This window comes from Ischnura elegans, chromosome 8, assembly GCF_921293095.1.
Source record: "Ischnura elegans chromosome 8, ioIscEleg1.1, whole genome shotgun sequence".
In the NCBI taxonomy this organism is placed as follows: Eukaryota; Metazoa; Arthropoda; class Insecta; order Odonata; family Coenagrionidae; genus Ischnura; species Ischnura elegans.
This window is the reverse complement of record NC_060253.1, coordinates 93258522-93283403: the sequence shown is the minus strand read 5'-3', so window position 1 is coordinate 93283403 and position 24882 is coordinate 93258522. Positions and strand designations below refer to the sequence as shown.

Sequence of the window (24882 nt, the reverse complement as noted above, 5' to 3'; positions counted from 1 at the left end):
AAAGGATTAGAAGGCATTTAATTCTTGTTTCATACATTTATCTCCGTCAGACCTCCAGGTTGGAAAGCGTAGGCCGTAAAAAAAGGAATCATCCGAATATTACCATTACCATTAGGTTCAAAGCCTAATGGTCAGACAACTGAGTTATACGAACTTATAAAGTATACGAAAATCAAAGAAACAATCAGATTGACTTCAATAATAATTATACTGGCATATCAAATAACACTGACTTAGCAAATATAATACTGATATAGCTACTAAAATTACGGGAATTTTCAGCGAATCAAAAATAATATTGGGTTATGAAAATAATCAAAATACCACTCATGTGAATTAGGGCATCGCCATTTAAAGAGCTTCATATTAAATATAATAAGAAATATTGAATATAATCCACCGATACTTCTCTCTTCGATTACTTCCCCATTTATACTTTTAACACTGCACTAGTGAACATCTGATGTACAACTACAATACACCCCAATACACCCCCATAGCATCAAACTTAGGCCAAGAGAATAGAATTGGAGTTACAAGCTGAATAGAACCCAGCGGCATCGCGAACGAAATGGAATACGTTGCAAAAAAAAAGTGCACAGATCGTGAAACGCTGGGGACCTTGATATGTTTTGAGTGATGCGATAGCGGCAAATTTAGGCAAGCGGTCCCCGACTTCCCCTTCCCCACATATTCTGCTATCTACACTTCGCTGAGCGAACAGCGTAGCAGGGGGGTGGGGTCAAGTTCCCAAACAGCGGAAAGAATGACGAGTATCCGGAAACAAGAGGAAATATTTTTTAAAGCCTACTTTTCGAAACATTTGGCCTACTATTTTCAGCAACGGCACAAGAATAAACGCACGCGAAACATGCACCCCCTCGAAATTTCTGCCTCAGATACATCATTGACTTAATAGTTCTTATCATTCGAATAACAATTCTACGATGAATCCCTCAAACACAATTACACACAGGGGTACAAGATAGTAAGCATATTTTCTCAAACAGTATTTCATGCACATCAGAGTCCTAAAATTAAACAGCTCATGATTCATGTATCTCGATTTATATTAAAACGAGCTTCCTGAATAATTATCAATCAGCAACTGAATTAAGTAAATGATACTTGCAGTTGAAATATTAAAGCCTAGACATATTCATGGAAAGAATGGTAATTCCCTTCACTGATTCTCTCAAAAAGAGTAGAATCAAACATATTTCGATTTTCTCTTAGCTTACAATAAGTATCTTATTCTGCAATTTTACTGAATAAGAGAGAATCATTTAAGAGATAGAACATCTGAAAGTTAGCATACTGCACTTCAACAAAAATCAAATGACTTATGCCTTCAGAAACTATAAGGTGACCTATAAATAAGTTGTGATAATGGCTGTAAAATGTGTTAAGTTTTCCCCAGAACGGTTCGTGGATAATTTTATTTTGTCATCAATAATTTTAAGTAATTTCTTCAATAATGACATTAATTTACATTTCTTCAATAATTACAATAAATAATTCGCCGGCCTCGGTGGCAGCGGGGTAAAGTCCTCGCCAGCCAAATTAAAGGTCACGGGTTCGAGTCCCGTCTGGGTAAGTTACCCTTAACCAGGGCATGGATGTCTGTGCACGTTTGATTGTTTAGTGCTATCATGAACCCCTATGTAAAGGCTGTATGAATTTCCTTGAAGTTACGATATGATTGGACGAATTTGTACATTTTCCATGGACATTGTGGTGGCGAACTCCGTCAAGAGCGAATTGATTCTTAAAATTTTCAGAATAAATCCTACAGACCCCAAAGGAATTTGCTCTGAATGTTTTTCCTTCACGTTACCGGATTCTAAACCGAAACTTAAGCCGCCCTTGAATTAAACTTCGACCATCGTAATCGACCAAATTCAAAGCCGTAATAACTTGGAGAATTTCGACAAGGCTGTAGTGTGAGGCAATGACACTCTTCAGTTGCGTGGGAGGTCATGGTGATCCAGAATTTTTTACCATCTTTCTTCATTTCCACTAGTTAAAGATATGTTGTGAATACTGTTCATTTTTCTCGTAAGAAGACTGTTCATCTTTCCCTTACCAGCCTATACACCGGTTCTTAATTTCCCCATGCCCCCCCAGCTATCGGAAGCCTCAATAAATATTTAATTAATCACTCTGAGATGCTCACCAAAAAAACTCTTCAAACCTATTAAAATTCGAAAGGAGAGCTTCAACTTGCGAGAATGCTTTAACTATCGAGAAAACGTCAATTAATAGTGTTTTCAAAATCCGTCTTGGATCCGTAAAGACTAATCGAGAACAAACACCTTGATTAACGGCAACGCTAAGCTAATGTCTTTTCTGTAAGTAATTTCTGTACAAAAAATGACAACTAGAAAGCTGAAGAAAAGGCAGATTGAGGGCTCCATGAGAGCAGCCACTTCAATATCCCCCAACACATGATAATTTCAGATATTATCCTTATTACTTAAAAAATAGTCACATTGTCATCGTAGAATACAATTTCAATAGAAAATACTGGTTATGCTATGCGTAAAAACGGTGTTGACTACTCTTCAAAAATCAATTCATTACACATTTGATAACTTAAAACAGCTTATATTTAATTAGTGCCACTAAATAACAAACTATTTTATTAATATGGCGTCAATAAGGTCGCGGTATATTTCTCAATGTCACGGGTAATGCTGAAAGGTAAGGATAACCAATTATGTAGATAGGAGCCTCTGTTAACAGACAACAATCTATCTTTCTCATGGATTATCACAGCTTTAGAGCCATAGCTATGCAAGCTACCACGTTCTGCCTTCTTGATTTATAAATGAATATTTAATGAGGAACAGAAAGAAAGTACCCTTCCCTAACCATGAACTCACCGTTCTTGACTATAGTTACAACGGCATTGGTCCATTATGATAATAATAAATGTTATCACCTGTTTAAAATTTGCAGTAGTTAATAATTTTAAATCACGGCATAAAATCCCCACGGCTTTGACCAACAAAAGACAATCCAATGTACAACACCATACTGTTTTTATATAAAATTTGACCAAAGTCGAGGAAGATTCCTTCACCTAAATATGAGAAATATGAAGATTTCCAGCTTCATACTGATCATCTTGAAATTTTAAAGGTTGATATAAAAGGCCACATTTCAATTTGCCTTTAGCTAAAATTTGAACATTTAATCAGATATTTTCTCTAATGTAAATTTTTTGTATTTGAGGCAGAAAATTTTTGACAGAAGTACATATACCGTGTATACTCTATGTACCATCACACTTTCAATTTAGCAGCATGCGTTTTACGTCGAGAAAAATATCAAATAAAACCGGTCAAGCGGGGGTGATGCGTCCTCTCAACCGGTTGCCTAGTTCAAAAATAACAAGCTTTATCTCATACTCGGATATACTTACATAAAATTTTACCCGGTATTTTCTCGAATTTAAAATTTCTGTATTCGAGGCACGAAAATGTTGACAAGGGTATGCTCTATTTACCATGACAATGTCAGTTTAACAGCAACGAATAATAATTCGAGAAAAAAACTAAATGCAACCGGTCAAATGGGGATGACGCGTTCTCTTAACTGGTTGCCTATTTCAATGTAGTACTAGCAGACATACCTAAAATTTTAAAATTTTACTCGGTATTTTCTCCAATCTAAACTTTTCGTGCTTAAGGCAGGAAAATGCCGACAAGGGTAACTATTAGGGATGGCACATTTGAAGAGAGAATCGGAACTCTTTCCAGCCTTATGGGGCGTGGCATTCACTGAGGCTATTATTTAAAATTTCGGATCCAGATCCGATGTCTTCCGCGACTTTGGATCCGATGTATCCGATGAAGGGCAATATCCGCGGACATTTGGATCCGAGATATCCGATCCGACCATCCCTACTACCCTATACTCTATCAGAGAGTACTCCTCGACTCTATCTACCGAGACAATTTCAATATAACAGCATGACCTTTAAAGATCAATACGTAAAGAAAAAGATCAAATACAACCGGTCAAGCGGGAGTGACGCGTCCTCTTCACCGGTTGCCTAGTTTTATATCAACAAACTTTATCTAACTATAATTATTAATTAAGATAAATGGATAGAAAAAAGGGAACAAGCCTTACTGTAAATAGATAAGGGTTTTCAAAATGGGGATGGGACACAGGCAGGGGTAATGCAAAAAATATTCCATGGAAACTGAACTTAGGGAGACACATCACTACCGCTAGATCAGCATATTTCGTCGCGGAATGCTAGCATAATACTAATCACCATCATTAGTCAATAATACTAATTGTAAGATAAGTATGACGCAGCTCTCCATTCTGCTTTATTTTTAGGATTTACGGCAAGAAAAAATGGAAAAGTCCTCACTGTAAATTGAAAAGGGTAGTATTGCCGGGAAAGCCTACGATCTTATATCTAATGCAAGCCGACATACCAAGAAAACGAAAATCGCTCTGCCTATTAAACCCTCATGATATACTACGACTTTTCCAATGAAAACCGTCACGACCCTTCCGGATCAGTATGAAATGGTAGAGCGCCTCGAATATACGCCGACGGCTAGAGGAAGGAGGTGATGGATTAAATCGTTCCGAGAATTTCCCACCGTTCCTCCGGAGGGAGGAGTAGGAGAACAGAAGGACGAGAAGCATGAGGGAAAGAACTCAGAGCGAAGGGCAGGGGAAGGCGCGCGTGGAGGTATAACTAGAGGAGGAGAGAGGGTGATCCCTTGCTCAAAAAGAGTGCGCGAGGCCTTCCGACATCATACGTTGTGCCACCGCCGTCAAGGGGGCAACTCCAAGAGGGACAACCGAAGACGACATCGGGCTTGCGAGAGGAGAAACCAAAGTCATAGTGAGGAGGGAGTGTGGGACGTGCTGTGTAGGATATCAAGCTCCGAAGGGGAAGAGAGGAAGGCCGCTGCAGACCGCGAAGAGAGAGACTGTCCGTGTCCACGAATCAGTCGTCAGCTGCTCGGCGGAGGCGCCAGTGTTTATTCGCCTCAAGCGTCGGCGGACCTTCCGCGGAGTCCGCATCAACATATTCAGATAAAAGAGCTGACATTTCCACAACGGTGAAAGGATAAAAGAGCTGACATCTCCGGAGACTTCCTGGTGCAGGACTCGTCAGACGCGGAGGATAACGTCCAAAAGGATAACGAATTCGTGAACAAGGGGTGATGATTTCAAGGTAAGTCTTACCTTACATTTTGTAGGGAAAACCACCAACCAACCCACTTCCTTCCGAAAATCAGAGACAGCTAGATTTGTGCGCCGTAGACGCCGAAAATTAGTCCAATTAAAGTTCTAGTTCATCAAGTTATTTAGAAAACCTGATCCATGACGGGAAGAATCGATAAATAGAGGGTCATTGACAACGAGCCACAGGAAATGGATGCAAAAGGCTGAGAAGTACAGTACCTTCGTACAGAATACAGGCATTTACTATGGATGTTAATAATATCAACTCAACAGCCAAATTTATGTACCCCTATATGGCTCTTCTTAGCGGTGAAGAATAAAATGCCATTAGATCCGACACGTCCACTGATGATTTGGCCTCATTGTGGTCAAATACTATTTTCGGTTTGGTAATCTTAATGCCGTTTCTTCAAGAAACCTCAAAATTAATTTATGGAAAGCATTACAATGTTCTCCTCGCACCTCCACCTCAGTACGGTTATTCTAATTCCATTCTCTATCATTACAATTTCTCCCTCGTGCGACATTTTTGGGTCTTGTCTTTTAGGGTATGCCTCTTGTTTTATTTTTTTAAGTTCTCATCAAATGATTTTTTTGAGCCAGCAATTTGTTGGATATTTCAACACTTGTGTACCAGTTTTCTGTACACATTATTCGCCCTTCATTAAAAATTGGCCCACACCATTTCATGACCACGACCGCGGCGCCGACGCCGAATTTGCAGCAAATGAATGCGTAACTCTCCCAGAATATACAAAGTACCCATGCATATTCAATTATCAATCTCATTTTTGAACTCTTCAACTCTTGGAATTGAAGATTTCATCATCAAGGACCAGTATGCGCCATACAGACCATTGGCCTACCGCCACCATCGGCTTTTTACAGTTTCGGAGCATAGGTCTAAGGACGGTTTCAGCATACCAAAAATAGTTTCAGGATTCCCAAAATTATGCCGAACCGAGGGGACACAAAATTCACTCACGCATGGTGATGCTCACGATTAAGCGGTTTCTAGGCCAACGGAATTTGTTTACTATCAGCACCCAAAAGCGAGAAACGGGAAGTTGTCACAACTTACGCTGGACCGCATTGGGCGAAACCACACACACGAAAAAAAATTCTGGCCTCTTGCCGGACGCGAGTATATCGTAACAAAAAGTTTTCTTCCAGTCTGAATTGTTTCACAACGTACCTTATGGTACATAGTGCACCTCATGTCAAAAAAATTGTATACACAGACTACACAAATTATTATACACATAGATTACTCCACAGTGATTTCAGGGTTCGTATGAATTCAAAACTTTTCCTGACATTGTCAATATACCATCCCTGGCCACATGCTGATCAGCCTCACGTCACACGGAAATCTTTCATACAAAATATACGGCGCTAGATGCCGCTCACCCTGAGCAACACCGTTACCGTATTGGGTATTTACCGGTATTCTTATTCTTTCATCCTTATTCCTCCTTATTCTTCACTAAAACTTCTGAATTTTTTTTAACAAATCAGAAAATATTAAAATTAAAAAAGTAAAAGTCTTTATTTTCCCAAGGCAAGGCTTGAAACAAAAACTCCTCGCCTCAAAATACAGGGCGGTTACCAGTAGGCCAACATGCCTAATCCTCTCCAATTTCGTCAAAATAACTACCATCCAATTATAACAGGAGAAGGGAGTGCGAGGAATAATACTATATAAAGATATAAAATATAAAAGGAAGGCAAGTGTCCATTGCCTGGTGCTTTAACACCTCCAGATTTTAGTACGCCTTTCCCCGTTAAAATTGCGGCATCTTTACCGCCACTACGATTCTTCTCCCTCCAATTAAAAACACAAGATGCTTAGAAAGGTAAAAAAACAATTGATTTTATCAATCAATCTAGCAATCAAACTCTTAAATTATACCAATCATATTTTTTCACTATGAAGTAAAGGTTGGAGATTACTCTGGATGTATATGTAATCAACGGATTCACTCCATTTTAATTAATGTAATAACGCAGGACAGGGCTGCATCATCATTGTTTCTCAGTTAACAGCAAAATTATAAGGAGGCTAGAGTGTGCCCGAAAAATCGAGAAATTTACAGACAACTTTCAGTCATTTCAGGCGTTAGGTTAATTTTTGTCTTTAAACACCATCTATTTACATTAGGTTTTTCAAAATGATGGGTTTAGCCAGGAAAAATGATTCTAGTTTTTATTCGGCAAATGCTTGGCAAATGAAGTGAGAACTCCAAAAAGAAATTTTCCGCGCGGTTGCACTGCATCAGTGGCTGCTGAGTTTCCCCGATTTTTTTGTTACTTCCCGCGTTTAAAACGTTAAGGGGTAGATTGATGTCATTATTTTATTTGTATACCGTATAAAGTCTTATAGAAAATACTTGCTAATATTAATAAGCAGATGATGATCAGAAAAGACTAATAAAATGTACGGTTTCGGGAGTTAGTGTATTTTTTCATGAAAGAAAATACTTCGCATAGAATTTGATATAACTCGTACTTTCGCCGCACGCCGAAAAAATTACCTCCGGACGCCGCGCCTCATCCATCGAATTTACTTTTTCATCCGAGAACTGAGTAGTTCCCAAACAAATCATTACATTCGCCATTATTTCAGCGGTATTCAGTTAATCCGTAGAGATATCTATCTAAAAATATGCCCATCATAAGGCTTTCTCATGCGCCCTTCCTCATTTATTAGGGGAAAAATCCTGCCACCTCCTGGCTCCACATTTATTCGGATAACACATCTCAGATTGTCCTCTCATATTTCTTTTCTATATACGTTCGAGTAATTGGAGTCTATTCAGCATTCCTACGGAGATAAGAGGGCTATCTAGCATAGAATGTTTTAAAACCTAGTTTTATCTAGATTATCAAGCTTGATTTCAATGCAAGCGTAGCGTAAGATTTTTCATGGCTAATACGAGTTTTTGGAGGACATTTAGGAGAATAGAGATAGTTAGAGCTCATCATTTATTCAAGGAAGAACTGAAAGGAAGCCTTGGACTTACTATTTACAAGGTAAAGAGAAGCGAGACGGCATCTGAGAAGAAGAAGGGATCACATTATTTTCGATGGTTAAGTAGAGAATATTTTTTAGAATTCGAAAGGCAACTTCAAACTGATGGAACATGGAATAACCTAAGAACAAGAAAACAAATTAAGTCTGCATTGCATATTCAATACAATTATTACGTTCCTTGTCAAATGTATTGAATATGAATTAATGACTTTATTTGGCTTGAACCGAAAATGGTCCGAGTAACTATACTCAGAAGAAATAAAAGGAGGCGAATATTTTCCTTCAAGAGGCCAAATTAACCATCACGCACCCTCGTTAGAGTACACTTCTTTATAATCGGATACATCGCCATTGCCCCGAGCGTACCTCAAGCACATTTCGGCAACAAACGCCTTTGCCTTGTCCATTGATGATGAATCCGCCGCCGGAAATTCCTATAGCCGAGTGCACACGAATGGCCATTGGCCACTACCCTCTTGCGCAACAATCAATCTCGGTGGAATGAACCAGATCCTATTCGACCTCCAATGCTTCACCGAGAATTCTCCAGTAGTCGGAATAATCTTCAGTACTTCTTATTTCCTTAATTTCTCTGGTAAAAAGTGCTCTCTTCTCCTAATTATTACCCATAGGCATATACATAAAGCAAGGAAAATAACATGACTCGAGCTTTTTACGGGCCTAAATACCCTGGAAAGATGTGTGGGAGATTTGAGATATAAAAAAGGATTTATAGAGCATTCGGATCATATTAATCAACACGGACACGAATCGGGTATAAAATATAAACAGCCCATTCATTTCACGGGACTCTTCAGAGGATAGTTCTTATGTTAACAGAGGGAAGTTTTAAAAATTGATGAACAGAGGTTCACTCACTAGCAATCACAGATACAAAATGGAGTTTCATCGTGATAGGCGAGGGTGGAGCTCACCCCGGACTATGCCAAGGGCGGTTTAATTTTCCCATATACAAAGGTAGGGAGCAAGTTCCTTTCCCTAGGCCATGTCGATCTCAAAAAAATTTTATTTGAGGATGTTCGAGGTCTTCCCCCCAGATATGAACCCCGCACCCGTTCGATCGAGAGCCCAAAGATCTACCCTGTGGAAAACTATACTCCCTTACCAACGAATAAGAACCATTATTCAAATTGACAGCATACAGATTCCCATCAGAAAAATTGGAAATCCTCCTTCAATCGTCAAAGCTGTAGCAATCTCTGTCTTGTGGAATTTCTGAATGAAATGAAATCAGTATCGATCATGATTAATTTGGTGGTGGCGGTGGTAAACGGGACTGTTTACTCTATATTGATGCTCATTCGCGGCTAATTGAGCGGCATGCAAGACATCGAGAAAGCCTTCGTCCTAATAACACTAAAATACATTCGCATCTATAATTAGGCGACACTATTTGTGATATTCCTAAAAATTAACAACAATTAGAATGTAAATAAGGTTCGGTTTCAACAGAAATTAACAATTCTCAATAAAAGTGGTTAAAATTGTTCAAATCCTATATTTAATTGCTCTTACAACTCCATAAGATTGGAAAAGTAAAAGCAAAACAACGTACTCGATTGGGAGCATATACCTGCTGCCAAACACTTTTGAGGAGTCTTAAATCGTAAAATACAGTCACAAAAGCCTCACTCGCCCGTCTACATTTCTCATCAATAAGATGGTTAATGGTTGCCTTCCTTATAGTAAAAATTGACAGTGAAAAAGGATTATTCATGTGATACAAATGAAATGGCCATAGTCTTCTTCTTCTTCCTTCCAGGATTAGACTACTAAACCTTTTCCGGCTCCACATTACCATCTCTTTCTTGGTCTTTCAATACCACTCTTGTCAATTGGTTGATATTTCATTGCTTGTTTTGGAATTCTTTCATATGGCATTCGAAGTATATGTTCCTTCCATCTGTGTTCGTAGCATTGTAATTTATCAGTGATTGCCTGGACACCCAGTTCATCTCTCATTTGAGTATTTCTTAATTTTTTATTTAATAATGGCTGTAGTATAATACAAAATTAAATGTACTCTTATCTTTCATGCATCGCTTTAAGCATAAATTTTCATGAACATGCAAAAATTACAGCGTATAGACCAACGGGCAAAACAGCAGCGTCTGATTTCTCACACCTACGATTTCGATAGATACCAACGAGAGCATGCACGATACCTATCCACCGAATTTCGATGCACTTCCATCGGCTGTGACGCGGTGCGAGGAAAACGCTGGATTTTCAAATTAGGATTAGGGCGAGGACAAAGCTGATCTCTCCAGCTTCATGCAAAGGGCCTGGGGAGTTCGACGAGCAATCAATGATTAACCGCCCCTAATCCGGGGCTCATTGTCTGCGGTAGGTCAAAGGAGCAACGGTCCCTCTATCTGCTTCAATGCAATAAGAATAAGGCCTGCGAGAACACAGGTGAAAATCGAGCACGTATAGCGAGGTAAAATGCTGGGAATAGTCTTCAACCCCAATACATGAGGGTCCTTTCAACTTAGTCCACAGAATTTGAGATTTTTAGTCAGCCAAATGTTTTAAAGAATGTAACAGAGCTAAAATAGGCAAGATGCAATGAAATAAAAAACGAGTTCTAGACAATGTAATTAAATCATAACATGTTAATTAATTCTGTTACGCTGACAAAGCCTTATTACATTATTATAACCCTTCCATAAGCAAACCTCCCACTACTGCCAAGGGTATATTAATTGACTTAATGTTAAAATGAGTGGCGAGAATTCATTCACTGAAGCCTTCATTTCTACATAAAACTAATTTAATATTCGAACAGCTCATTTAAATGGTTATAATCGCTATTTAGGAAACAAAATATAAAATTTTGCACTCTGAAGCTGCTGTACATACCTGACTTACATGTATTTCGGACTTAATTTAATTCTTCCACTCATTTCTTTCATAAATGCTTCGGTATTAAAGGTGAGTCATACAAATGCGATGAGAAAATGGATTGCGAATTCATGCATGCTTAAAGCGATTTCAGGAAATTAAAACAAAAGAAAAAAAGGTGCGTATTATATAACAAAGAGGAGCAGTAAGAGAAAAATGATGAAGTTAAGAAGACAGAAAGAAAAAAGATTAAAAAGTAATCATTTCCTTTCGGTCTATAGGTCGACAGAATATCAACTAAAAATAATAATTTAAATTCCATTCCCCAGTTGTAATTGGAAGGCCAGAGAGAATGAACATTTTCTTCGAACATTAAGAGGCATCAAAATTCAAGATTTCCTGCGCTAATCTGAGAGCATAAATCGCTAGCTGACGCAAGTAAAATATCGCACCCATTGTTTTTCCGAATTATATGGGAAAAGAAGGGAAAATGCAATGTTCAACATGCTTAAATGTATACGTGTGAGAGAACGATTCACTGCCGTACATACATCCGAGAAGATACAGCACCAAATATTTTTGAATCCACTCAATCAATGTTCACCTTTTACGGCGATGAAGAGAGTGATTCCTGTCAACTCAAATTGTTGTCTTCAAAACTGATAAAATGCCGGATGAATGGAGATGGGATGACATTTTCCCCATATCAATTAATTGGTTCTTTGTATCGCTTAATATATTGAGCCAATTGAAGTTTAAAAAATTATATTAACGCAAAGCTTTACTAATTTCCACGTCTATCGAAATCTTCATTAAAAAGATAAATACGCCACTTAATGGCACTAAAATTGATAAGAAGGGACTACATGCCTACATACATGTTTCGGGTAAAGAGAGTGACATAAATAGCCCCTACTAATTCACAATATTCCACTCAGACTAGAAGATGATTCGCCAGGAAATGTTGGAGCAAAAACGATGGGGGCGACTTGAAGGTCGTTGAGTAATTTTGAGAGGTAAATATGAGAATGGCTGGAAACATTTCGAGCCTCAAGCGTACAAATACTCCTTTGTTTGCATCACAAAATTTTCCCATGCCGCTGCGATGGATATCATGATTAACTATCGGTAATGTGAAGTCACGAAGTTGACATATAATTAATATCTACCCATCAATTACAAACTCACATACAACACCTTTACTATCTCGACTTCAGGCAAAACAGCTGTGCTAAGTTGAAGGCCAAAATGCGAAAGTTGAGTCAATAAAGACGAAATGAGGTAGTCCAAAAGAGATGAGTATTAAATTCTGGCATTATGGAAGTCCGAGAGATTATGTTACGCAATGATTTAATGGCCTCTATTTCCAAATTCATATTTTCAAACATTAATACTAAGCAAATAATGCAAGTTTAAACTATGCCCAATAAATGACCAGTAATATTTATCTAACAATTTAATGGCTAAAATTATCAATATTTTTCGGAAAAATATTTAAATAAGAATAGCATGCGATAATTTGTTTTCCTTTTATAAGGTCAAATCGGTCTTCTTGAAAAGTTAGGAAGATAAATAGACACAAGGCGGCGCGATAGGAAGTTCTGCGCTACATTATATTCTCGTGTCTGTGGTCACGAATATTACAACAGAGCAGTGCCGTAACTATTGGGGTGGGGATGAGAGGAATAGATCCCCCCCAAAGTCTCACAGAAATTAAAAAAAAATATTTAAAACTATTGTCTAGTTTTGATTTATAATACAGTAGATTCCGCTTAATGGGTCCACCGGTTACTTGGGGCAGATCTTGAAGAACAAAACCCAATAGAGGAATATCCCAGAGTATTCTCCGCTTTATTGGGCCATGAGTTGGCAACATAGACTCTATACTAGCGACGAAATTAAAATTATTTGTTTTCATAATACATACTATTTTTCCCCCCTTTGATTTGCTCTTATTTTTCACAAATGTTCCTATTTTTGTCCTATTTTGAAAGCTCTTGTTGTTATACTATCCGCAAGAGGATAGGACTTTTCTTTAATAGGACTAAGTAAAAGATATTCATTCGGCGTCGCCCGAGGCTGTGAAAAATAATTTTAACTAAATTGTTATAATTCTTAAAAATGATAATAATTTAACTAAACTCGCTGATTTATTAATCAAATTAATAGTTTAATAAACTTAGGTTGCATTATAAACGTTCTTTAGTCTTATTTCTTTCATTACAAAGTTTTTTTATGCCCATATACGAGAGAGTTCTCCTAATTGGGGCAGCCGCTTAATTGGGGCATAATGCACAAGTCCCGATATGTCCCAATTAGCCGGAATCTACTGTAACTACTTAAAGATCATTGCCCAAAATTATATAAAATGTGTTTCAATTTTGGAAAAATGACATGCCCTGGCCACCCGTTGCCTGGGGTGAGGTCTATCCCCCGGGCCCCTCACCCATGTCTCCCCAAAGCATACTCCTAGTTACACCACTCCGAAAAAGGATTCTCCAGTCGGCTTCAAGATATGCGATCCCCTAACGTGCGTTTTTAAAAGTCGCCACATGCGTATTTGAAGGGCAGAGAGACCCGAATTTCACGAGAGTTAAGGTATTAATACGGCTGTTAACGGAAATTGTTCCGAATTTCCTAAAGAAGCTCTAATTTGGGCTTATTAAGGAAAAATTAAAAAAAATTTAATTTTATACGGTGGTCTCTTCATCTATGCTAATGCTTCCACATAGACTCGAATCAAGCAGAAATCGATTCCGTTCGCCAGAGAGTCAGGCTGCCATAAGACACGAAATGTTCAAATCTGCAAAATTCGAATGCTAAATGCGACATCAGAAATTTGCTTTATCTTTGTTGTAAATTTACTTAAGTCTAACCTCCAAATATGCTACAGCCTTTTTTACGCTTCGTTTTGGATTAGAGTCGATAACCTATCTTTAATTTTTCACATTAATATACTTATATATATAATTGTTTCCTTTTATAATTATTTGAGCTTTGCTGGAAAATTCCGATCGGAAACAAAAATCCTCTATATTTTTTACAGTAGCTGCATGTAAAGAAAACATACAAAGAATGTAATTGTATTCAAATCATTAATATTATACTGACACAGTTTTTTACGATACGCTCGCAAGAATAGGATACAAAATTAAATTCGACATTGATTATCATTATTCAAAATTTTCAAGATCCCCAGTTAACATAACCCACCCTTGTAATGCTCACTAACGTATTTATTGCTGGTTGATTTCAACAGAAGAAAAGCTAAAGAAAAACTATGCGCCCAAGATATCTGGCGAAGAGCCAATTCATTAATTTTAATGTATTCGAAACAAAGTTTTCAATTCATTCACTCTGTAGGCCAAGGCCAAAAACAAAGATAACGAATTGCTGAGCCAATTTTATGCACAGCAGGAAGTCTACTTCCCACATCCTGAATATGTATTGAAATACATAGTGAAAACGATTTTTTAATCGTAACGATTGGAGTAAAACTTATTAGTTTGTTCAAAACAAGGCCGATCCATAAACGAGAACAATTGAAGAGAATTTTACTGAATTGGCCAAAGAAAGATATTAAAGCAATTTAAATAAGCGAGCTTCCACCTCTTGGTATAACAAAAAGTTTTTATGATTAAATTCTTCACATTAAGGCCAGATATTCGATCACCTCTTTGAAATCGCCGTTGACTTAAAAAAAATACTGACTTTCCTAAGCATACGATTCATGCAAATTTTCCTCCAAGAGAACGTATTTGCCTAGGGTAATATTTTTCATTGCTCGTCCAACATTTAATATATGTACACCAAGGTTTAGATGAAAAACAGAAAATATGAAGGTAAATAAATAAGGGCAGAGATACACTTCAGCATTAAAATGCAAGCTTAAAGAAGAACCGAGTTCAGAGCTTTGTCAAACTATTCCTACAATTGTTGACCAATGATGAAGATAACAGTTAAAAATGGTAAAACTTGGCTTTATAAATTAAAGAAACAGATCTTAAAAACTTTTACTCTTAAACTATTATGGGATGTGCTAAATGGGAAAAATTTTCGTTACCAATAGCTAATACCAGCTCGTTTTCTCAAACATATTCCTAGACGGACGATGAGGTATTAACAAACAAATTGGTCATAGATAATTAAAAACCTGAAAACCTTTTCAGAGGCTTGCGCCATACACCACTTATGCCGATTTAAGATCGATAATAGTAATATCAGTACTAATAATATTTTATTTGATATTTAACAGATATAACTTCAATAGTCATCGTCATAAAATCGGAATCTGGTAATTAAATTTGATCTCGGTGAAGACACTATCAACAAATTCCTGTAAAGAATAAAAATGTTTTAGACAAGAGCCAGCGATAAATAATTAATCGTTGTAAATCTTGACAGGCTAACAAATCTGGCCTTTTTGGGTAGCATAATAAAAAATCAGTTTTATTACACAAAATTATTTAGTACTTTTAGATCTACAGTGGGGGACTACTAAATTGTCCTTCATCTTGTAGTGCGATGACGATTAACATTGGCGCATGTTACTAATAGTTATATTGTATAATTACACCCTAATGTAATTAAAATGCGTTCCACCACGCTCCCCAAAACGACATCCGATATTGGCCTAGCAAATGTGTGCAATGCGGGTCCTTTTCACCGCGATGCACTTCGAAGTACCCTCCAGCCCGCTCCTTCCCCGCCGAAAACCGCAGCCATCTCCTGCGCTCTGAATCATTCAAACGGCCACTTCACTATAGGATGCATGTCCGCGTTACATAAAGAGCGCATTGATTTTTTCCCGGGGACCAGTAGAGCAAGAAGAGGAAGCAAAAAATCTCCCTCCGCGGGTTTTGTTCGCATTGCGTCCGATATGACTCTTTCCTCGGAGTAAGCAGCGTTCTTCTGGATGCTCTCCCACCGAGAGGCACACGAAGACTAGGAGTGCCATTAGGACGATCCAACAAGAGGAGGAATACGAGGGGGGAAGACCATCAGTCAACAACAGCTAAGAGTTGGGCAATGTGGTGAGGCAGGGTAATTTCTCACTCCATAAACTTCTTGCACAAGTGAACGCATTTGAAATGGAGCCGCACATCCCTTCGCGTTTCTTTTTAAAATCCTTTGAAAAAATTATTTAAATGAGACAATGCAATATTTCACAGGATTTATTTTAACACGAAGCGTTTCGTTGTTACAACAACTTTATCAGTTTCATTTAAATTAGCTTAATTTGATACAGGTAAAATGTAGCATTGAAATAAATCCTGTGGAAATCTTGCTGTCTTATTAAAGTAATCTGAAGAACTTCCACCACATCGAACCGCATAAAGTAAAAGATACATTTTAAAAGAAAAACGAAAGAAGTACTGTAGCCTTTCCCTATTAAATCTCATACAATTATAATAATTTTCAATCATATATAATTTCATATAAAATCACTGTATGTGTTTATGCAAACATTCGCATTCGAAGTATTTAAGCTGTCTTAATTTTAAAAACTTTAATCATAGACAGCGACCGTATCCAAAAAATAACAAGAATTTTAGTTTCTTTAAAATAAATATTTATTTATTCGTCTGAATTACTGTTGTCACCTTCAAAATAGTCCACCTTAAATTTTGCGCACTTGTACCAGCGCTGCTTCCAATCCTCGAAGCACTTCTTAAATTCGATCTTTGGCTGAGCCTTTAGCTCTGTCGGCGATATCTTTTAATGTTATCAATGCTAGTAAAACGACAGCCCTTTAAGGTTTTCCTTATTTTTTCAAATAGGAAAAAGTCTCATGGAGCCATATCTGGCCTATATGGGGACTTTCTTTCGCCAAAAATTCACGTACGAGCAATGAAATGTGAGCCGAAGATCGCTGTGCCCATAAGAACACGTCTAAACTTAGCGGCTGCCACAGGCAAACAATGAACACAGTTGAAAATTTTATCATAATTCGGGGGCATTACACCAGGATAATAAAAAAATTTACAGTCGGGCTCTCCAAACTGGAGAGAAATTTAAAAATTTAGATCCAGTTATTATCTCAACACACCTCGTAGGTAAACAGATACACCCTTTTATACAATTTACCATCGAGGCAGTTGGCTCCAAGATTAATCAGTCCCAGACCAATGACGATACAAAGTTATTTTCCCGGAGGAGCCCATTCAAGGTCTGATTGTGCGGAATTGGGCCGATGCAGCGCGACCCATGAGACGTGTGTCGATAGTGGACATCCCATGAAAACTTTTTGACGTTTGAAACATTATTTTTTGTCCAATGGATAAATGAGTCATTTCCTAGATATATGAGTCACAAAATTTTTAACCCGAACAAACATCTTCATGATCATATATTTTTAGCTAAAATTTCACATATAAGACGACGGAAAAAGTCGCAACGTAATAGAATCGCGCTAAAATTGTAAATGCCAGCTCTAATGGATCGTTTTTCAATAAATTTTCTTCCTAACCGTATGCTACGACATTGCTGCGTAAGTTTGCCTCTTCTGGAGACGTGAGTTTTAATTGTGAATCCGATTTATACAATTTGCGATGTTATATTAAAAGCGATTACTAAGAATTATGGATTCCAGAGGCGCATGCTTTAAACTTACCAGAGATTACACCTAGCAATTACACCTATTGGTACAAAGGCGAAAGTAACAGCACGTGCGTATATTCTCGTAGCGCCATAACTTTTGCATGGATTCCTTTCAGGCAATGCAGAGAGTCCAATTAGTTAAATCACCTGATAATTATGTAATAGCAATTTTATTGCCTTGTGCACACCAAATCATATTAATTTGATGGAAAAAGCACCAAGAAGTATAAAATTATATAACTGCTCGGCATTTGTTTACCTCAGAGACTTACCACCGTTACCAAGGCAATCATTTAATCCGCGATAAAAAATCTCGTATTTATGTCATAATAATGAAAGGATATTATCTTGTAAAGTTCATATATAAAGTTTACGACATCCCTCAGCAAACGATTTTGACGCCGGAAGTTTCGTCTCTAAAATGCGGTTGTCATGGGTGGAAGAGTGGTACATGCGGAACCATCGCCGTAGTGGTTTGTTTAGAAGAGCAAAACCATGTTGAAACGATTTTAAGAGCTTATTTCACTCAGCTATATTTACACAAAAATCACAATGCTATTATGTTAGAAATTATCTAAGATAGGTACTCCAACTGCTTGCGGACTTAATTTGCCAAATGCGGCAGGACCGTGAACTGAAGAAAAGGCAGTATGCATGCCACTTCTTATGTATTCTATCTCCCGCACAAAGTAATTTCTACCGGCCAACATATCTCTAATTACACTTAAATTTACCATTTAATTATAATTATACTAATAATTTAATTATAATTAATGCCTCATATCAACCAAAAATTTGCCATTTTCAGAAACAGAATAAATTCCAAGCACAGATATTTTAGCCGGGAGACGGAATAAAAATGCCAAAAAGTTCTAAATAAACCTGAGAAAATGTTTTAGCACCTGCAATGCAAAAATAAATTTTGAAGGAAACATTAAAAGGGACCTTTCAAAGTATGCGTTCACAGTAATTACCCAGAAACACGAGTTTCCGCTATTAAAATACACGATGATTTAATTCTTTTTCTGGTTTCATATTCTTCACCTCATGATAAGTCTATAATCTCTCCCTAGCATTTATCAATTACTCCAAGAGTGCGTGGCATTATGGAGCATACGTTTAAGTATCATCTTCTGGAAAGCTACATCTTAAGCAGTTAAAAACCCATCATAAATGAATTTAAGAGGCGCCACACAGTCTTGTGACGGATAAAATGCCACCCGCTAGTAGCGAACAAGTATTGTTGGCATTTAGAGAGTAAATAAATGTCTTGTAATCTGTCCTTCAAACACAATTCACTCCCTAATGATCCTCAGATCTCCATACTCATCCGAAGAAGGTTATCCTACTCATCTCAGTAAGCATGAATCGGCGGAGACGAGGCTAATAATCCTCAAGCTATTGGGAATTAAATGACCTAATTCCCTGGAAAACTGTTGCCAACATACAAACTATATCTTGAGACATGATGGCCTGATGAAGACAATCATTGAGGGACAAGTATATGGCAAGATTAGGAAAAAAATACCTGTAATGAAATATATAAAATATATGAAATAGTTAAAGAAGGATGTAAAAGATAAGAAATAGGTAGGTATAAAAAGATTAGCTGATAGGAAAATTGAGAGGAGGGCTGCGTCAAACCAATCTTAGGGATGTGAACGGTCTAATTTTTTATGATGACGATGACACACGAACTACGAATAATGCAATGGAAAACTAATTGCGTATATCCAGCTGGATGGCTATTCATTGAGGAAAAGTTATCAAAACCTAGCCGTTGACAAGTGAATAAGATTTAGTAATTATTGAAGGAGCGCTGCAGGCAAACCTAACTTAGGTATGGTCCCCTCCCCCAGGGAGAGGCAAGGCATCCTATTTCTGCCCCTATCCATCAGATTTGGATTGAAATGCGTAGGCCACATCCAATTATTCAAGAGGCCTGCCCTCTCTGCTCTCTGAGGACCATCGCCTGGACGTATAAAAACGTAGTAGGATTGATTTGATAGATATTATTCACATTAACAGGGTCTAAAAAACTACGCTAAGTTTACATACTGTTGTATCATTTTTATGCATAAATATACCGAACTTAATTTTCGCGATTTATTTTTTTAGGTGATTTAGAAGGTTGAAAAGTTACATTGCTTTCATTGCTGACACCGACACTTCGATCGAATAATCTTTATCTCTTTGTGATAAACTTAAGTTCAAACTCTCACATGAGATTTCAAGATCAACATCACGCAGACAGGTTCATTATATGAGGACAATATTGAAAATTACGACGATGTTTCGACGCTTAGGATATTGCTGAGGGAAATTCCATATCTCGCTGGTCATTCTCCAGACGCGCAGAACTTGTCTCTTTCCTCCTTGGAGAGGTTGAGCTGGACACTCATGAGTAGTTCGAGCAAAAATGAAAGGCTAGAAAGTCGATTACGTAACACCATCAGAAGATCACTAACTGTTGAGTAACCCTCACCGAAAGAATAGCATACAAACCACGTCGTCGGACAATATGGAATTATCAGGTGATTCCCCTCAATGATTCTGCGAACTTTTTTTTTTAACCTTTCCCAATGATTTAACATCGGGAAACCGTCCATCTCTACGTCAATGGTGGACTATAAATGGTTTTAAATTGCATCAAAACTACACCGCAATGCATTCATTCACTATCCATAACCTGTCAAGGATAACATGCTATGATATTTACCTTCACTTCTTTTGCCGGAACTAGCTAGCCTTTTCCTAGAACGGCATTGAAAATAAAGGGAATAAATCTTCAACGAAGCGAGAACTATGGAGTAACTCGTTATATTCTTCCTGTGCGTTTTCAGCGTATTCTCAACCTGGAAGAAAGGTAACACCAATTAGGTCAACGGCTGAGCAAGAATATAAATGCATAACAGATGTGATTCATTCCAATCTTATTAAAATCCGTGGAATCTAAATAATTTGTCAATGTAAAAGAGAAATCAGTAATTTAAATGACATAAAAGATATCTTAATTTAAGGAAAATGATTACTTAAGGCGAGAAACTCCACAAAATGGTGCGGCATAAGCCAATATACCTGGAGCCATAGGCTTGGATTCTATTTCTTGGCAAGGAGATAGAATAAAAGATACTGAGAAATCAATTTTCTTTCAAGTCTAGGTAAAGTCTTTCACGTCTAGGTAAATAAGCATATGGATTTGACTATACTTGATCATGATGGACTGAGATCTCGCTTATGTAATGCATCTATGCATGATTTCTCAAAAAATATCAGATGCTAAAAGCCCTCGAATTTCTTTTTGTTTTCGGTTTTACTCTTTTACAAACAAATGTTTCGATTCAAACGCATTTGTATGAAAATTAAATTTCAAAGCATATGCTATAGCCAGTGGTGGATCTATGGGGGGGGGGCTAAGGGGGGTATAGCCCCCCCCGTTGAGTATCCAATTTACACTAGACAGTGGTAATTTTTCCGACCCCCACTACTACTGGAATTTTAACCCCCACTTAGCCCCCCCTTGTCCCTATCCTGGATCCGCCACTGGCTACAGTACAACGTAACGGATGAATTTATAAAGCAAGGTTTTAGAAATTTACAAGTGGAGAAAAATAAATATGTGAAGAAAGATATAACACATTTTGATCAGAAAATGAAACTGTAAAGGTGCATCAAGAGGAAAGGATGACGTTAAGAAAGTCAGAATGAGATCAGGAGGGAAAGACGTCAAATGAATTCTCAAGATTTTCAGCCATTCTTCTTTTTTAAATAAGCCCCTAGGCTGCATTCGGGTAAGTTTTTTACTTACGCTCATACACATGAAAATAGATAAAGAGGAAATTTTGAAATTAAAACAGATGAGATAACCATAGAACGACACTCAATGAAATAATGTCACTAGAGATTCATTACTAAAATGTTAGATATTTCCATTGCCAGAGAGGTACAATTTAAGTTGAAGGGGATACAAACAAAAGAATTAATGTGAAGAAATAAACAACGTACTATGCACGGCGATGTGATAATTACTAAATGCGCATGTACACGTAAGGTAGAAATTTCATCCACATTAACTTGTATTTAATTTCGACAGGGAACCACCAAAACCTTACTTCCAGATCTGATTTCACTTTTAGAATATAATTTCATGCGCAATTTAAAAGCCTAATAAGTGGTTTCCTTACGCGTCACTTAGAGGATTACATATCGATGGAAAAAAAATTCTCCACCCACTAGTGCTTTTCATTACTATTATGTTTTCTCATAACAACACTACATGCATCAACATAACAACACTACTAACATGTACAGTTTCATTTTATATTCAAAATGAGTAATATTTTTCTTCACATATTCCTGTAATTCTGGCCTTGTATTCTAGGAATCAGATTCCCTTGAGTGAGATGTAAATTGTGATTCATATACTCAATTGCGGTGGAAGTTCCTGCTCAGAATATTCATAGAATGAGGAATCCATGTCGGAAGTGGATGTGTTTTAGCTGAATCCATCATATTTGTCCTTCTTTCTTCGCTAAAAATGCATATACCCACGGTGTGATTCTAAATTATTCTGATGTGAGGTCAAGCGACCCTGATCTCGGGGAAGGGCTAGTTGAATTGCGTTGTATTTCCTCCTCTTCGCTTTGCATACGGTACTGCATTCACTGTCCGCCATCCTAACAACACCACTAATAACCAACGTATTTGATCGAAATTCGGGCTGAAGGTGGTCGTTGAAGGATTGGCCGTCGGTCGAAAAAATGAAAATGCTTGGATTTGCATTGATCATATAAGAAATATGTTCAGTTCCAAGGAAAAGTGGCTGCCTGTGATTGATGGCTGGAGGTGGCCGAGTGGTAGGTTTCAGCGTATTCAAGATCTAATGGATGAAGGAGAGGATATAAATCGCTTACCTCCTCGCTTCAAGTAGCCAATGGTTCACCAAGAATACTAAAATTCTTTATTGAGTTTCATCCAATCCACCATTCAGACACGGTCTTCCAAGTTAAGGCGTTTGGCAAAGCTTCAAGAAAATAAACACCCGCATAAGAAACTTGAGTGAGATCTTGAAAGCATCCGTTCCTCATTAACATTCTTGCTTTCAACCTTAGCTTGATTTTACATATTGCTCAGGTAAACAAAGGAATGAAGTCATTCGTGGGTCACCTCTATGTTGATAGCCTATTCATAGAATTCATTCAAAACAGGATTGAGTTATACGCTGGAGAAATATTTTCGTTTACTTTTATCGTGTTTAAATATAAAATATGAAATAGAAAGTTTACAAAAATATTGAGTTGAATTGAACAATATGCATTAATACCACTGCAGTTTTCCACAAGATTAAATATATATATGAAGATGATATATTCACATAGCAACAAAGGCAGCTAGAGTATTTTATTTACGGGAAATTTAATCGAAATTTCTTGATAGACAAAATATTTGAGGACACAACCTAGTCATCAGAAGGGACTTGATCAGAAGAAACTCAATATTTAGTTTATGAAATGGCATCTCAGATTATTCAATAATATTATTCAAATTTTCCAGTTTTAATCACTAATTAGCAGCTCATAACTTAGAAGTTATAGGTATGCTCTATTCTACAATTTTACTCAAGTATACTGTTCTTTATTAATGGTACAAATTTGTTCAAGAGCTGGAAGAAACCTGACATTTATTAATCACTGGATGCTAAAAATTAAACACTATTCTTGATTATTCTTACAGATTTTTCGAGTGTTAAAAAACTTAAAATAATTTATACACTAGGTGCTAAAATGGAGCGTCAGAATTCAAAATAATAACAGTTGTTGATGGTCGGGCTACATTATCTCCCTTAAGGTTGTACTAGCCGCTTACTGGATACGCAGTGTAAATAACATATTGAACATGGAAATGGCCTAATTCATTATTGCGATCAAAATATACATATTTTTAAAATTACTGAAAGGCATACAAAATGTGATCAATGACTTCATTAGCCAGTTCTAGGGATCGTACTCGATCCACCTAAATTTGTGCTTTTGCTAAATTTGTGAGGATTGTGCGGAGGATGAGCACAAGGATTCTGGTACAGGGAGGAGGAAAAAATAATTTGATCTGACTGGGACACTGGATCCCCGAATCACCTCGGCGCGGATTTATATGTACCTATTTAATGAGAGAAAAGCTAATGTGGAAGCTAATGTGCTTCGGTGGAATTTTCACATGGTGTGTGCACTTGCGGGTGACTCCTTAAAGCAGTGTCGCAGCTAGTCCGCGTTAATTTAGTCCAATATTTTCATAATGACTTCCGGAACCAACACGGATAATTCTTTCCTAGTTAGACTAACACACCTTTTAAGTTTGTTAAGAACAAATTGAGTACAAAAATGTTTTCCCCAGACTGGTCCCAGAATTAGGGCGAGGCAGTGGGGGCACGTTCTCCGGGCGGCAGATTTCATGGGGCTAGAAAATTTGAAATTTTTGATTTAAAAAAATTTTCTGATAAAATTATTACAAATAATTATTAATGTATAAATTATGAAACCATACTATACTAATAAAACCTCTTAAAAGCAAACATAAGGAATGTAATTTCCACTACCGCATCTCAAAAAATTGCTTTTGGATGTATTAAAGGAGTGAAGGAGTTCGGGGGAACAAGGGGAGGGAGGAGGCAAACTGACCTTTGACCCCTCTAACAAAACTCGTAGTTCAGGCCCTGCCCCCAGGGATGATAAATTCAAATCCTTAAAATCTGAAATATGGCCAAAACATAAGCAGAAAAAAACATACATTAAAATATTTTTTGATACAGATCAACACTCGTAAAATATGATAGGAACTCATTAATGCAACCAATTACTAATGCTAGCACGATTTCGAGGACGGCATTCCGTATCGCAAAGAGCGATGCCAGAAAGTCTCCCTGCACTGCAAAGGGTGCATTTCTGTCGCAAATTTTGTCTGCAGAAAAAAAAACTAAGTAAAAGGCAAATTTCCGGCGGATGAGGGCGACTCCACCACTATCTATCAACTCGTATGTCCTCGACGCGACGCGTACGCCCGCGAGCAATAAAATATTGCCCCGCTGAATTTGGGCATAGATTCAACGCTCGCCTGAGTTTATGGGGACACCCGAGGGCATATGAGGAGAAGAATACACAAGAACG

The 24882-nt window shown here is 37.4% G+C and overlaps 1 protein-coding gene across 1 annotated transcript in view; it reads left to right on the top strand.

Annotated features, from left to right (window-relative positions):
- The first annotated feature begins 4751 nt into the window (after positions 1 to 4751).
- The window catches only part of LOC124163856 (venom protease-like), a 78714-nt gene continuing 58583 nt past the window's right edge, over positions 4752 to 24882 (top strand). Inside the window, exon 1 of the mRNA XM_046540960.1 lies at positions 4752 to 5212. Within this exon, the coding sequence (XP_046396916.1) occupies positions 5202 to 5212 (11 nt within the window). The 5' untranslated portion in view covers positions 4752 to 5201. The remainder of the gene's footprint in view (positions 5213 to 24882) is intronic.